This window comes from Pelophylax lessonae (assembly GCF_965119305.1).
Source record: "Pelophylax lessonae genome assembly, chromosome: 6".
Classification (NCBI taxonomy): domain Eukaryota; kingdom Metazoa; phylum Chordata; class Amphibia; order Anura; family Ranidae; genus Pelophylax; species Pelophylax lessonae.
The window spans coordinates 36,046,528-36,063,374 of record NC_138773.1 but is presented as its reverse complement, the minus strand read 5'-3'; the positions used below and the strand labels follow the sequence as shown (position 1 = coordinate 36,063,374).

The 16,847-nt window shown below is 44.7% G+C and overlaps 1 protein-coding gene across 1 annotated transcript in view; it reads right to left on the bottom strand.

Moving 5' to 3' along the window:
• Positions 1–951: 951 nt before the first annotated feature.
• LOC309558529 (uncharacterized protein) overlaps positions 952–16,847 on the bottom strand; it is a 34,294-nt gene continuing 18,398 nt past the window's right edge. The window contains exons 4-6 of the mRNA XM_082261609.1: positions 16,225–16,266; positions 6,283–6,624; positions 952–1,297 (exon numbers count right to left, since the gene is read on the bottom strand). Of these exons, the coding sequence (XP_082117735.1) occupies positions 1,131–1,297; positions 6,283–6,624; positions 16,225–16,266 (551 nt within the window). The 3' untranslated portion in view covers positions 952–1,130. The remainder of the gene's footprint in view (positions 1,298–6,282; positions 6,625–16,224; positions 16,267–16,847) is intronic.

The window sequence follows — 16,847 nt, the reverse complement described above, 5'->3', positions numbered from 1 at the left end:
ACACAGAGCACTGGGCACAGGACTACATAATACACAGAAAGCTGGGCACAGGACTGCATAATACACAGAGTGCTGGGCACAGGACTGCTTAATACACAGAGCTCTAGGTACAGGACTACAATAATACACAGAGAGCTGGGTTCAGGACTGCATGATACACAAAGTGCTGGGTACAAGACTACATAATACACAGAGCGCTGGGCACAGGACTACATAATATACAGGAGGGTGTTAGGTATAGAGTACAGGGTTCAAAGGTTTGCTATGAACAGAGGACTCCTCTGCCCCCACATCCAAAGCTCACCTCTGCACCCTTCTCTCTGCAGCCACCTCTTAGTCCTTCCCTCACAATGGCTAAACTCTCCATCTCTCCATGCAGCTGCATCAGCTCTGACCCCTGCTCCCATCCCTGCCCTCACCTGTGTACAAACAGATCCCCCTCCATCTGCTCACCTCCCGGTCTCAGCCCCCCACACAGTCAATTTTTGGCTCTGCCTCTCCTCCACTTAACAGCAGCACGGGAACCCGGGGACAGAACCGGGGACAATGTCCTCAGTCCGGGGACATCTAGTCACCCTAAATTGAAGTATATATGGTAGTTTCTTGAAAAAATCAGATGTTAGACAGCATGGCAACACTAGCCCAAACTTGAGGGATCGTTGTGTGTCTGTATGTCCCAGTGTCCAGTGTGACGTGTCTCAAAGGATATGGTGTGGCATACAGAGATGCCAAGCCTATCCCATCCGTGAGTCTCTATCGGCACGTAAGTTATTACAAAATATGACCAACTATTTATCATTTTTAATGTACCCAATAAAATAGGACGTTTTCTCCCATTTATAAACTGTGAGGTCTGACGTGACTTTGTTTAGAAACAAAGCCGTGCCATGCAGCAATGAGGTCTGTCATCTAGAAGCAGACAAAACTGTGCCCTCCTTTATGTGGAATGACCTGGTACTCTGAATCTAATTTCACTGGCCACTTGTCACAAATGAAAATGCTGGTGAGGAACACAGGCCATGGGTCTGACACTCTACAGGTTGAGGCAATGGAAACGTAAACTCCTATATTGCAATTCTGCTCTAATTACAAAACAACACCGGCTGCATAGCATTGTGGGTAAAATAAAATTAAAGTACAATACAACAGTAGATGAAATAGACAAGGAAGTTTGCAGCGACTATCACTCCGACAACCATCCCGACTTTTTCTTTCCTGTATTTATCAGTGCTGGCGATTGTTGATTTTGCATCATATTTTGCTTGAGAGTCTGACATTGGGAAATGATCCACTTTGTCTATACAAAGAAATAATAAGCAAATTAGTTATGTATGGACTGGTCCCTGGGATTCAGGATAGAAGAGGGGTGTATAGGCTAGGGTTTTTTTTATGTAAGATTGAACTGTGATGGAGAAGTTCATGTAGGGGTGGACTGTGATGGAGACTTTCATGTAGGGGTGGACTGTGATGGAGACTTTCATGTAGGAGTGCACTATGATGGAGACTTTCATGTAGGAGTCGACTGTGATGGAGAAGTTCATGTAGGAGTGGACTGTGATAGAGACTTTCATGTAGGAGTGGACTGTGATGGAGAAGTTCATGTAAGAGTGGATTGTGATGGAGACTTTCATGTAGGAGTGGACTGTGATGGAGAAGTTCATGTAGGGGTGGACTGTGATGGCAAATTTCATGAGAAGTGGACTATGATGGAGACTTTCATGTAAGAGTGGACTGTGATGGAGACTTTCATGTAAGAGTGGACTGTGATGGAGAAGTTCATGTAGGAGTGGACTGTGATGGATTTTCATGTAGGGGTGGACTGTGATGGAGACTTTCATGTAGGAGTGGACTGTGATGGAGACTTTCATGTAGGAGTGGACTGTGATGGAGACTTTCATGTAGGGGTGGACTGTGATGGAGACTCTCATGTAGGGGTGGACTGTGATGGAGACTCTCATGTAGGGGTGGACTGTGATGGAGACTTCCATGTAGGAGTGGACTGTGATGGAGACTTTCATGTAGGGGTGGACTGTGATGGAGACTTTCATGTAGCAGTGGACTGTGATGGAGACTTTCATGTAGGGGTGGACTGTGATGGAGACTTCCATGTAGGAGTGGACTGTGATGGAGACTTTCATGTAGGGGTGGACTGTGATGGAGACTTTCATGTAGGAGTGCACTATGATGGAGACTTTCATGTAGGAGTCGACTGTGATGGAGAAGTTCATGTAGGAGTGGACTGTGATAGAGACTTTCATGTAGGAGTGGACTGTGATGGAGAAGTTCATGTAAGAGTGGATTGTGATGGAGACTTTCATGTAGGGGTGGACTGTGATGGCAAATTTCATGAGAAGTGGACTATGATGGAGACTTTCATGTAAGAGTGGACTGTGATGGAGACTTTCATATAAGAGTGGACTGTGATGGAGAAGTTCATGTAGGAGTGGACTGTGATGGATTTTCATGTAGGGGTGGACTGTGATGGAGACTTTCATGTAGGAGTGGACTGTGATGGAGACTTTCATGTAGGAGTGGACTGTGATGGAGACTTTCATGTAGGGGTGGACTGTGATGGAGACTCTCATGTAGGGGTGGACTGTGATGGAGACTCTCATGTAGGGGTGGACTGTGATGGAGACTTTCATGTAGGAGTGGACTGTGATGGAGACTCTCATGTAGGGGTGGACTGTGATGGAGACTCTCATGTAGGGGTGGACTGTGATGGAGACTTCCATGTAGGGGTGGACTGTGATGGAGACTTTCATGTAGGAGTGCACTATGATGGAGACTTTCATGTAGGAGTCGACTGTGATGGAGAAGTTCATGTAGGAGTGGACTGTGATAGAGACTTTCATGTAGGAGTGGACTGTGATGGAGAAGTTCATGTAAGAGTGGATTGTGATGGAGACTTTCATGTAGGAGTGGACTGTGATGGAGAAGTTCATGTAGGGGTGGACTGTGATGGCAAATTTCATGAGAAGTGGACTATGATGGAGACTTTCATGTAAGAGTGGACTGTGATGGAGACTTTCATGTAAGAGTGGACTGTGATGGAGAAGTTCATGTAGGAGTGGACTGTGATGGATTTTCATGTAGGGGTGGACTGTGATGGAGACTTTCATGTAGGAGTGGACTGTGATGGAGACTTTCATGTAGGAGTGGACTGTGATGGAGACTTTCATGTAGGGGTGGACTGTGATGGAGACTCTCATGTAGGGGTGGACTGTGATGGAGACTCTCATGTAGGGGTGGACTGTGATGGAGACTTTCATGTAGGGGTGGACTGTGATGGAGACTTTCATGTAGGAGTGGACTGTGAAAGACTTTCATGTAAGAGTGGACTGTGATGGAGACTTTGATGTAGGAGTGGACTGTGATGGAGACTTTCATGTAGGAGTGGACTGTGATAGAGACTTTCATGTAGGAGTGGACTGTGATGGAGACTTTCATGTAGGAGTGGACTGTGATGGAGACTTTCATGTAGGGGTGGACTGTGATGGAGACTTTCATGTAGGAGTGGACTGTGATGGAGACTTTCATGTAGGAGTGGACTGTGATGGAGACTTTCATGTAGGAGTGGACTGTGATGGAGACTCTCATGTAGGGGTGGACTGTGATGGAGACTTTCATGTAGGGGTGGACTGTGATGGAGACTTTCATGTAGGAGTGGACTGTGATGGAGAATTTCATGTAGGAGTGGACTGTGATGGATTTTCATGTAGGGGTGGACTGTGATGGAGACTTTCATGTAGGAGTGGACTGTGATGGAGACTCTCATGTAGGAGTGGACTGTGATGGAGACTCTCATGTAGGGGTGGACTGTGATGGAGACTTTCATGTAGGGGTGGACTGTGATGGAGACTTTCATGTAGGAGTGGACTGTGATGGAGACTTTCATGTAGGGGTGGACTGTGATAGAGACTTTCATGTAGGAGTGGACTGTGATGGAGACTTTCATGTAGGAGTGGACTGTGATAGAGACTTTCATGTAGGAGTGGACTGTGACGGAGACTTTCATGTAGGAGTGGACTGTGACGGAGACTTTCATGTAGGAGTGGACTGTGACGGAGACTTTCATGTAGGGGTGGACTGTGATAGAGACTTTCATGTAGGAGTGGACTGTGATGGAGACTTTCATGTAGGAGTGGACTGTGACGGAGACTTTCATGTAGGAGTGGACTGTGATGGAGACTTTCATGTAGGAGTGGACTGTGATAGAGACTTTCATGTAGGAGTGGACTGTGATGGAGACTTTCATGTAGGAGTGGACTGTGATGGAGACTTTCATGTAGGAGTGGACTGTGATAGAGACTTTCATGTAGGAGTGGACTGTGATGGAGACTTTCATGTAGGAGTGGACTGTGACGGAGACTTTCATGTAGGAGTGGACTGTGACGGAGACTTTCATGTAGGAGTGGACAGTGATGGAGACTTTCATGTAAGGGTGGATTCTGAAAGAGGCTCCCATGTAAGGTCAGCCTCTAATGTAAGGGTGGCTCTGATGGAATGATGTATAAAGGGTACTTTGATGAGGTCTATTAAGTTAAATGAGTTTTAGTGCACACAGACACAGTATAATACCCACATTTGTGGTAAAAATTAAAAGATGACGTCACTTCAAGCAAATAGATACCTAACATGTCATGCTTCAGAACTGTACAGGTCAGCGCAATTGAAAAAAACTACGGTACATTCAATTTTCCAATTTTACTATAATAGGGGAAAAACATTTAAAAACATTTTTTTTTGATTTCCTATCGCATTTTTGAAGCCCTAAAATGCCAGGTCAATATGCCTTGTACTCAGTGTACCCCCCTTGTTACTCACCATCCCCCTATTTAGTTGGGGGTCAGTGGGAGCAGCATTACTTACATTAAGGCTGGCCATACACTATACAATCTTCTTGTTCAATTTTCCTTTAGATTTACCAAAACCATGTAATATAGGGTCAAACCTAAACACTTTCAATTTGTATGCAGTCAGGCAGGCCCTTGCACTACATAGTTTAAGGTAAATCTAAAGGAAATGGAATAAGAAAATTGTATAGTGTATGGCCAGCCTAAGGGTTGGCAGAAGAGGAAGGGGAGGGCTCCTAATTGTAAGTGTTTACATGTGTGATCAATGTGATTGGCCATCACAGAGATGATAAGGCACACTTGTAAAGAGCACACTGACCCTTGTGTGTTTTCTGCAGTGCCGTTTATAAAAAAAATGTAGTTTAAAAAAGGTTAGAACCTGAGTTCTTGGGTCTGCTTACCTGCTGTAACCCTTATTTGAGGTGTTCACCATTTCTGTGCTGTGTTCCCAGGTCTGAATGCCTACTGAATCCATTATGAGGGTTCCCACCATCCCTCTACTGAGTTTCCAAGTCTGTACACCTGCTATGCTCATTATGAGGGGTTCCCACCATCCCTGTGCTGAGTTCCCGGGTCTGTACACCCGCTGTACCCCTTATGAGGGGTTCCCACCATCCCTGGGCTGAGTTCCCAAGTCTGTACACCTGCTGTGCCCATTATGAGGGGTTACCACCATCCTTGTGCGGAGTTTCCAGGTCTGTACACCTGTTGTGCCCATTATGAGGGGTTCCCACCATCTCTCTTCTGAGTTCCCAAGTCTGTACACCTGCTGTGCCCATTATGAGGGGCTCCCACCATCCCTGTGCTGTGTTTCTGGACCTGAACACCCGCTGTACCCCTTATGAGAGGTTCCCACCATCCCTGTGCTAGGTTCCCAGGGCTGTACACCTACTGTGCCCATTATAAGGGGTTCCTACTATCTCTGTGCTGAGTTCCTGGGTCTGTACACCTGCTGTGCCCATTATAAGAGGTTCCCACCATCCCTGGACTGAGTTCCCAATTCTCTACACCTGCTGTGCCCATTATGAGGGGCTCCCACCATCCCTGTGCTGAGTTCCTAAGTCTGTACACTGCTGTGCCCATTATGAGGGGTTCCCACCATCCCTGTGCTGAGTTCCTAAGTCTGTACACTGCTGTGCCCATTATGAGGGGTTCCCACCATCCCTGTGCTGAGTTTCTAAGTCTGTACACCTGCTGTGCCCATTATGAGGGGTCCCATCATCCCTGCTGGATTTTTTTATTTTATTTATATTGTTGAGAATGTAAAAGGGGGAACTGAAACACACAACAGCTGAAGGTGGCTGAAAACGGAACCAGGGACCATGGCAGAGACATCTCTCCCCCTGGGCTCTATGTGAGAGAAACCTGTGGATGACTCTACTCAGTTTTGGATACACTGACCTTCAGAATAAGAGCTATTACCTACCTTTCACAATAACATTGGTATGTAAGCTACGCTCCATTGCGCGGTATCTGATGCTACAGGTGTACCTCCCACTGTCTGTCGTCTGGACGGAAGTCAACTTCAAGCTTGCGTTTCCTCTAGAAAGTTCTTTCAGCTTGGCATTATCCTCCTTGGAGTCTTTGTTGAAGAACCACATGGTGACACCATCCTTGGACCAGCGTATGTCCAACATGCTCAGCTCCATTGAGGGATCAGTGTTGAAGGTACACATCAGGCTAATGTTTTCTCCAGGTGTAGCCATGACCTTTGAAAATCCCCCAAGTTGTAGAAACGGTATGGAGCTTGGTTGATTACTTTCCTGGGCTGCTGAGGGATCAGAGGGATCAGATCATCAGCATTATTCATAATTAATTTCATGTTTTTACACAGAGTATATTACACCCCTTTGAGACTCCACAGAATGTACCCGAATCGAGGCCCCGAGTTGCCCTCTTGGTCGATTGCACCTGGGATATAATACAATGCCCTCTTATTGTATCATATTAGTCCAATATTTTCACAGGGATTAATCTCAGGTTGCAGTTGTCTCTACCTACCTCCCCATCTCCTATCTTTCCAGGGCTTTTCTTTTGCTGGAACTTGGTGGAACTCAGTTCCACTACCTTTGGCCCAGGCCGTCTGCTCCCTGCTCATCATTATCTCCTGTAAACATAGAGGTCTGGCTTCCTGTGTTTTCCAAGTGCAGTACAGGGACAAAGGAGATGCCGTTGTAACGTTAAAAAACCATACCTCGTGAAAATTCCATACCTCGTCACTTCCGGTGCACCTACGTCGCACCTATGTCGCACCTACGTCATGGAACAGATGAGCAGGTTACCATTGCGCATGCTCAGAGGTCCGGAGGGTAGGGAATTTTCACGGGGTAGGGTTTTCTAACGTTACACCGCATCAGCTGTTGCCGCGGTAACATTAAAACATCTCGGCTGCAACATGAAATCATCTCCGCTCCTACCCCTGTCACTTCCCTGATCTCGGCTACTAAATGTAAAAGCGGCAGGTCTATGAAAATATAAATCACGGAGATCTCAGCTCCATGATTTATATTTTCATAGACCCGCCTCCGCTTTAAAATTTAGTAGCCGAGATCAGGGAAGTGACAGGGGTAGGAGCGGAGATGATTTCATGTTGCAGCCGAGATGTTTTAATGTTACCGCGGCAACAGCTGATGCGGTGTAACGTTACACATCACTACCCCGTGAAAATTCCCTACCCTCCGGACCTCTGAGCATGCGCAATGGTAACCTGCTCATCTGTTCCATGAGGTAGGTGCGACATAGGTGCGACGTAGGTGCACCGGAAGTGACGAAGGTAGGGAATTTTCACGGAACACCGGTGCCTGGAGTGCAGTGCGAATGCTGACACCCCGACTGGATGATCTCCCTGCAAGTGACAGAGGCGTGGTTGAGTTCCTGCACCTTTTTTCTAAGAAAAAAAGCCCTCATTATGCCACATAAGAAATCTTGTTAAAATGGACCTTATCAACTCCCCTGGGGTGTCTTCCTGGAAGCCCATGTTGGATGCGGTCCTACCTATGTATAAGATTACTTATATAAACAGGGGTTGTCCTTGGAAATATGATAAAGTTTGGTCTCCTTGGAATTGCAGTTAGTGTGCCTTCTCGGTACTCTCAGTGGGAAGAATAGATGGAGTGCACTGGGCAACGTGATAGGTTTGCGGCGCTTTCCTGCCCTTGTTCCCTCCACCCATTCTCTTTCTTTCCCATCCCATTTCTCCTCCTTGTTCCATATTCCCGTCATCTTCAGCTGTGCATTTTACTCTTCTCTCTCTCTTCGTTGCACCCTAATCCTGTCTATTGGGGATGGAAAACGTGGCTGATGTCTTGTTTACATTGCCTATAACCGTGGTATGTTAATTGGGATTCTTCTTCCTCTGTTTATTTGTTCCTTACACTGACTAGTTGGCCTGCTATGTCTGATCATGTCAGTGATCCAGTCACTTTGTATAATCTATACTGTGTACTATATAATAATTGACCTTAATAAAGCATATATAGTATCTCACAAAAGTGAGTACACCCCTGACATTTTTGTAAATATTTTATTATATCTTTTCTAATCACCATACAATGCAATTAGAGTAGAAGTGATTTAACCTCAGGCTACGCAGGGTTTTTTTTACAGTAAGGGCTACAAGATTGTGGAACTCTCTACCACAATTGGTGGTAACTGCGGGGAGTATGGCTACTTTTATTTTTTTTTTTTTTTTTTCAATTTATCTCTTTTTTATTCAGGAATTCACATGGTTATACATAACATTTTCAACATATACATCTTTTTCATAATATATATCATAATATGTAACATCTCTATCTGCTGTTTTCCTAAAACATTTTTCTTTCCTCCCCCCCCCTTCCCTTCCCTCCCCTCCCTCCCTTTCACCCAACACGACAGAAGAAAAAAAAAAAAAAGACAAAAGAACTTATTGTAATAAACAGAGATGGGGGGATACTCTCTTTTGCTATCTCACTTTCCTTCTCATTTTATTTTGTGAAGTATAGTTTCCCTTCTTCAGAGCATATCCAGTGGTTCCACAGTTCCCAAATTTTTCTGTTTCTCCTGTCTATTTTGTGCCGCTGCAATCAATTCTTCCAATCTCCTGTTATCTTCTATCCTTCGTATCCACTCGGACACTAAGGGAGGTTGTGTTTTTTTCCAGGCCCCTGGAATGCATGCCTTTGCTGCGTTTATCAAATGAGGAATTATGGATCTTTCATATTTTTTTACTGGAATATCCGATAGGTTTAATAGAAAAAAAGACGGATTCTCCTCTCTTTCGTGTTCTACAAATTTCTGAACTATATCCTTCACCCCTGTCCAGTAAGTTTTTATTTTAGAGCAGGACCAGAAGATATGGTACAAGGTTCCCACTTCCGTCCCGCATCTCCAACATAGATTAGATTCATTTGGGAGCCATCTATGTAATTTCTCAGGCGTGACATACCATCTTGTTACCAACTTATAGTTCGTCTCTTGTATTCTGGTACATCTAGATGACCCTAGTGCAAACCTTAATATCCTCTGGATCTGCTCCCCTGTAAACTTACAATTCAAGTCCTCCTCCCACCTCCTTACCCATGGCAAATCCGGTTGTTCCTCCGGGTTTGTCAATAGGCCATATGCAATTGACAGAGTACGTGAGAGATTTCCTGGCTTTACACAAGCTTGCTCGAATCTCGTTAGTGGTCTATCAAAATCCTCTGGTCCCGGTATAGAGACTAGATAATGATGTAGTTGGACAGCTTGCCAAAATGGCACCTTATATGGTCCCTCCCCTTCAGTCAATCTGGTCATCGAAGGCCATTTTTTTTGTGTTAAGAAAGACGATGCCTGTTCCTGCTCCCTTTCCCTTAACATTACAAATTGTCTTTGATCTAGTCCCGGAGGGAATCGGGGATTACCTAATATTGGAAGCAAGGGGGATCTATCTGTCGTTAATTTATTAAATACATTTGGTCTCGTGCAGATCCATAAAGTATTTCCAATTATTAAATGATGTTTTAGTCTTTTCGGGAGGTCCTGGTAGCACCATATCGCTCTTTTCAGGTTTACTTCTGTTTGTGCTTGTTCCAGGATCACCCAAAGTTTAGTCTCTGAGTGATGCCACCAGTCCAAGATCCTACTTATGTGAGCTGCCTGATAATATGCTCGTACGTCCGGCAGGGCTAGACCCCCCTTTTTTTTAGGCAAAGTTAAAATTTCCCGTGCTATTCTTGGTTTTTTGTTTGACCAGATATATTTCACAAGCAATGAGTGTATTACCTTAAAAAATCTACCTGGTATCTTCACCGGAAGCGCTCGGAAAAGATATACAAATTTTGGCAATATTATCATCTTCAATAAATTACATTTACCAAACCACGACTGCATCCCCCCGTGCCATTTTTCTAATAATCTCTTAGTCGTTGCTATCATAGGCAGAAAATTGAGGTCATACACCTGTTCTAATTTTGCCGGTATGTATGTTCCCAAGTATCTCACCGCCGTCTCATTCCACTTAAAACCAAAGCTATTTTTCAATAATTGCACCTGAGTCGTGGGCATCTCTACCCCCATTGCCTCTGATTTCCCAAAGTTGATTTTTAGATTTGATAAGGCCCCATATACTTTAAGTTCTTGTATCAGGTTCGGCAATGAGATACTTGGATTAGTTAGAGAGAATAACATGTCATCCGCATAAGCAGCTATTTTGTATTGTTTCCCCTTTACGCTTACTCCTTCTATATCTAAGTTCCCTCTGACTTTACAGAGGAAAGGCTCTAGTGTAAGGGCGAACAAGAGGGGTGATAACGGGCACCCTTGCCTTGTGCCATTTTTTATCAGAAATGTTTTTGATAATAACCCATTAGCTTTCACCCTAGCAGTTGGATTTGTGTAGACTCTAGTTATTCTATCTATCATTAGGTTACCCAACCCGATATATTTGAGCACGGCAAACAGGAAAGGCCAGCCCACCCGGTCAAAGGCCTTCTCTGCGTCCGCGCTCAACACTACACACGGGGTCTTCTCTTCCTTTACTATTTGTATCAAGTTGAGTATTCTTGTTGTATTATCTTTCGCTTCTCTTGATGTCATAAAGCCTACTTGATCTAAATGTATTAATTTTGGTAATATTCTTGCCATCCTGTCTGCCAGTATCTTTGTGAATATCTTCAAGTCCACGTTTAATAGGGATATTGGCCTATAGCTGCCACAAGCCGCTGGGTCCTTACCCTCCTTCAAAATTAATGAGATATGTGCCGTCAGTGTGTCTCTGGTTAGCGTCCCATCTGACTCTGTTGCATTAAATAACTTTACCAGGTATGGGCCTAAAATGTGGAACAGTGACTGATAGTATTGTGCCGTTAGGCCATCTGGCCCTGGCGCTTTTCCTGGTTTCATTAGATTCATTGCCTGCTGTATCTCCTCTATGGTTATTTCTGCTTCTAGTGAGTCCCTAGAAGTGAGGCTACTTTTAAAAGACTCTTGGACGTACATCACAAAGATCAAAACATTCAGGGGTATGGGAAATGATTACGTCCACACACACCTACACAGGTTGAACTAGATGGACTATAGTCTTTATTCAACCTCCCCTACTATGTAACCCCTCACATTTTTATAAATATTTTATTATATCTTTTCATGTGACAACACTAAAGAAATGACACTTTGCTACAATGTAAAGTAGTGAGTGTACAGCTTGTATAACAGCCACCATACTGCAGCTCAGTTTCAGGGTCTTGGAAATCTTCCTTATAGCCTAGGCCAACTTTATGTTGAGCAACAATTCTTTTTTTTTGATGCTCAGAGAGTTCTTTGCCATGAGGTGCCATTTGAACTTCCAGTGACCAGTATGAGGGAGTGAGAGCGATAACACTAAAGTTAACACACCTGCTCTCCATTCACCTGAGACCTTGTAACACTAACGAGTCACATGACACCGGGGAGGGAAAATGCTAATTGGGCCTCAGTTTGGACATTGTCACTTAGGGGTGTGCTCACTTTTGTTGCCAGCCGTTTAGACATTAATGGCTGTGTGTTGAGTTATTTTGAGGGGACAGCAAAGTTACACTGTTATACAAGCTGTACACTCACTACTTTACATTGTAGCAAAGTGTCATTTCTTTAGTGTTGTCACATGAAAAGGTATAATAAAATATTTATAAAAATGTGAGGGGTTACATAGTAGTTGAAGTTGAATAAAGACAACAGTCCATCGAGTTCAACCTGTGTAGGTGTGTGTGGACGTAATCATTTCCCATACCCCTGAATGTTTTGATCTTTGAGATGTACGTCCAAGAGTCTTTTAAAAGTAGCCATACTCCCTGCAGTTACTACCATTTGTGGTAGAGAGTTCCACAATCTTGTAGCCCTTACTGTAAAAACCCCCTGCGTAGCCTGAGGTTAAATCACTTCTACTCTAATCACATTGTATGGCCTTGTGTTCTCTTGCATTCGTTGCGACTGAATATTTTTTTTTTTATGCTGAGATCACCGTTGAGGTATTTGTAAATCGCTATCATGTCCCCTCTCAGGCGTCTCTTTTCCAGGGAGAATAAATCAAGCGCTTGTAAGCGCTCTTCATAATTAAGGTCCTCCAATCCTCTAATTAGTTTAGTTGCTATTCTCTGGACTCTCTCTAGCTCCAACACATCCCTCCTGGGGACTGGTGACCAGAACTGGACAGAATACTCCAGATATGGTCGGACCAGTGTTTTATAAAGTAGTAGGTAGTTTTATCTAGTATATATATATATCTATATATAGTATATATATATATATATATCTAGTATATATACCCCTATACAGAAGTTCAGATGTCATGCCTGCCTCCAAAGACATCCACAAAAAAGCCCAATAAACGCCTGAAACAAAAACGCCCAGGTGTGTAAGGAGCGGAACCCCATCCCTGCGCTACTAAAAATTCTAAGAAAAATTATCTTTTTTCTCTGGCGGTCACCCTGATATGGATGAGTTCGGTCACCCTGGCATAGCAGTCAGAGTCAGTTCACCCTAAACTACACTACGGTCACCCTGACACTTAATACTTTCCCTACAGAAACTAGATTATTGAATATAACTATAGTGGTATATAGTACCCTAACTACACTAGATATCCCTTTCCTCACACTAATAATTGCTAAATGACACTTTTGCAGCAGGAGTAACAGAACTGCTTCCACTCTCTTCCACAGCCCCTGTATTACAATGCTAGAGATTTGGCAGGGCTATGTTATATACTGGGGGCGTATTCACTACTGATTGGCCTCTGGACCCCCTAGTCACTCCAATCACATTCCTAGCATCCTCCTGCCCCCTCAATTGGCTTTTACTCACGTTTCTGGTCCAATCATGGGCTTTTAAAGCCCAGTTCCTGTCCCATTGCATTTTGGGCGGTTCTGGGGCCGAATTCCGAACTTTTACCGCAAAAAGTTCGGAATTCGGGCGAATTTCGAACAGTCAATGTTCGGGTCAAACCGATAGTCGACCCGAACCGTTCGATCATCCCTAATCAAGAGTAAGTAAGGGTGATCTGTCCTGCGTACTAGAAGTTTCCTTTGGGGGGGGGTTCTTGTTACCACAAGCCCCCTATTGCTGGAGGCACTATAGAGACTTAACTTAGCAATGTGTATGAATTGCAAGGTAGGACTTTTGGGATTCCTGGTCTTTCACAAAATGGTAAAGTAGCAACAGTGGTTTAGTGGTTAGTAGTGCCTTGACGCTCTAAGGTCTGGGGCAGAGGCAAAATTAGAACTTTCAGGGCCCAGTGCAAGAAACCATAAACGGTCCCGTCACCCCTGTCCAATTGTGGAACGCCAGGTACGGCCGCAAGTGCGACCTTTGCGACTCTGGTAGTACCGCCATTGGTGCCAATATTATTACTTTTTTTACCATATTATTTCTTTATTTACAATTTGATTTTTGATTTTGATTTTTTACATTTTTTTTACGAGCCAAATGGGGGGGCTTTGGTGAAATATAAGGGATCTAAACAGACCTCTGATGTTTTACCTTTTACACGGAGGAAGGAGATTAAGGACACAGTCTTCAGTCTCCTTTCTGCACTTTTTCGGCTGCACAGATTGAATAGACAGGAATAGCTCTGTACAGAGCTTTCAGTTCATTCACAAACTGAATCATAGTAAGCACAGTTTACTATGCCTCAGTTATGAATGAACAGAGGCAGTGATCGGTATTGATCACTGACTCTATTTATTAAGACACGGAAGGGGCCAGTAAATGACACCCTGCAGCAGCCAGCAGGAGAGTGGAGGGGAGAACACGGCAGTGCTGCAGGAGATGAGGAGGGGCTGGTGGAGTACACAGGAGCCCAATCCCAGCAAGAGGTGGATAGGAGGGGCCGCATGTAGAGGAACCGATCCCCTCCGTTTTTCTCCCACAGTTGCTGAAAGACTGCAGGAGAAAAAGGAGGGGATCAGTTCATCTATGTGCTGCCTCTCCTATCTGGGTGTACAGGGGGCCGCATGGGGTGAGGTCACAATTGAGACCCCTGTACGTACGCCCAGGGGCAGACCGGCAATTTTTGGCCCAGGGGGTAATTAGAAACTAGAGGCCCATGGTGCAGTGACTCGGCCCCCCTCCCACTCTACCCTTTCCGGCTTACCGGCTCAATCCAGGTTCCTGGCCTGGCCAGCAGGGGGCGGTTGGGGGGAGCTGGGACAGCTCAGTTGGGGCTGGCCAGGGGAGGAGAGTCTCCAGTCGGGAATGGAACCGGCCTCTGCTCAGACACAGTTTACAACATTTATGCTGGGGGGGGGGAGACCTGCGCTTTGTCCTTGTCTTCAACCTGCACTCGGTAGGTCAGCAGTGGAGACTTTTTACTTCCCTTCACCAACAATCTTTTAGGCATGTCTGTGGCAGAAGCAGTGCAGCCTTTTTATGGGGCATCAGAGCTACCCAGGGGCCCCCCTGCCCCCTGGCCCAGTCCTCCCCTGCGAATGCCCTTGGTCTGTGGTTCAAATCTTAACTAGGATAGTTCTTACATGTGCTGTTCTTGTGTAGGTAGGTTAGTTGACTTCCATCTAAATTAGCTTTAGTACACAGAGGAAACCCACACAAGCGCAGCGAGAACATGCAAGTAGTGGTTGGAACCAATGACACTAGGGCTGCAAGCCAGAAGTGGTAGACACTAAGCCAATGTGCTGCAATCTTACTCAGAATAAATCAGCTAAATGCATTTCAGATGCACAAAACAAAGGGAATTCAATGTCTTACTGTGTGTTTACTTTCTAAAGCAACCACAGCCTGAGTAGAAAAGCCTGCCCCCCCCCCCCAACTGCATGCTGCAGAGTGTGATTGCTCTCAACGTAGAAGCCTGACTTCCCCCTTACCGAGTCAGAACTACTGTATAGCTCTGCAAAGCTCATGCTCGCTGCTAGTTGGAGAACTCTAACTCAACAGGGGGTGTGTTGGACCTCTGGAGAGTGACTGCTGCTTCCACGCAAACACCAAGGGTCTTTTTTTTTTGGCAGTGGACAGGCCTTTCTATTCAGGCTGTGGCTACTTTTAAAGAAAACAAACTTTAAGGCATTCTGCTTTAATGCACCTGGACCATAATTAGCTAAATTAAAGTGAAGTTTAAATGGGGCTTTAATATAAATTAAAGAGACTTTGCCACTTAAAAAGAGCGAGCTGCTAGCTGGTATAAAGTATAGGTACATAGAGTTGTCTTTGCATGAAAAGAAAAAATACAGAGGGCGCACCAACCTGGCGCATTATCTTAAAAACTGTTTATTGTTAAAAACATGTGTACATCATACTCACAAAAATAGATGGAACATAGGCACAAATTAAGATAGTAAGTCCACCAAGAAGGTCCACTGGGCGTAGTATGCTGGTACAGACCGTGTTGAGATGTGGAACCTGGTCGGACTTACTATCTTAATCAGTTCCCTTTGTGGTTTCCCCAACAATCCATGAGTTGCAGGACAACGACAACACCAGTTGTGGTCGTATCCAGCGATCCTAGTCGCATGAACAACCCCTCAAGGGCAGGAGCAATTATTTTCTCTTCTACACAGTTGTCATTGCATACCTGTGGCAGTTTTCAGGATCATGTTGGAGCTTGCCCACTCTCTCTTACTCCTTCCCTCCACCCACATTCCTATTGGCACATCACTGATTTGTACTGCTTCACCGACCAATTCGAATGTATGAGAAGAGTGTGGGCGAGCAAGATCTATCACTAGCAAGAGATAGGACAGGTGTGCCTGGGGCACAATGGTATGGAGGGATGCCCACAAGCACTTTATCCCTGGTACCAGCTTTGTTTTTTTTAAGTGGCCGTCACTTTAAGTGACTTTCTCGCAGAAGAGTAGGGTTCCATTCAGCATGTGCGGCAACAAGAAAAGCTCCTGCGAGTAATTGCTTTTACTGATCTTACCAGATTTCTGTTTCGATGACTGTTTCATCAGCTTCTTCTGCTCTGAACAAGAGAAAGGAAAAGACGTGGTATTAAGGACGACCAAAATCATTCACACACTTCCACATTTCACCGGCAATAAAGCCAGAAGGCAAGAGGGAATCCCAGCAATCAGTCAACTTATTATTTTTTTTTTTAATGTAAAAATACAAGGGAGGGCACCGTGCCACATTTTGCTCACCTGCCGTTGAAAAGCGACAAATTTATCGCAATTCAGTGTAATTAGTGTGTCACAATCTTTTGCATTTGCTGTTTCCTAGGAATATGCAAAATGCGAACTGCCTCAGCTTTACCTACTTGTCGTAATTTGCCAAAAATCAGCCCCCTACACCTGTTTAACAGTTTGAGGTCTTTGGATGTGTCTGTTATGTCTATGGACGTGTCTGGTATGTCTATGGACATGTCTGGTATGTCTATGGACGTGTCTGGTATGTCTATGGACGTGTCTGGTATGTCTATGGATGTGTCTGGTATGTCTATGGACGTGTCTGGTATGTCTGTGGACGTGTCTGTTATGTCTATGGACGTGTCTTGTATGTCTATGGACGTGTCTGGTATATCTATGGATGTGTCTGTTATGTCTA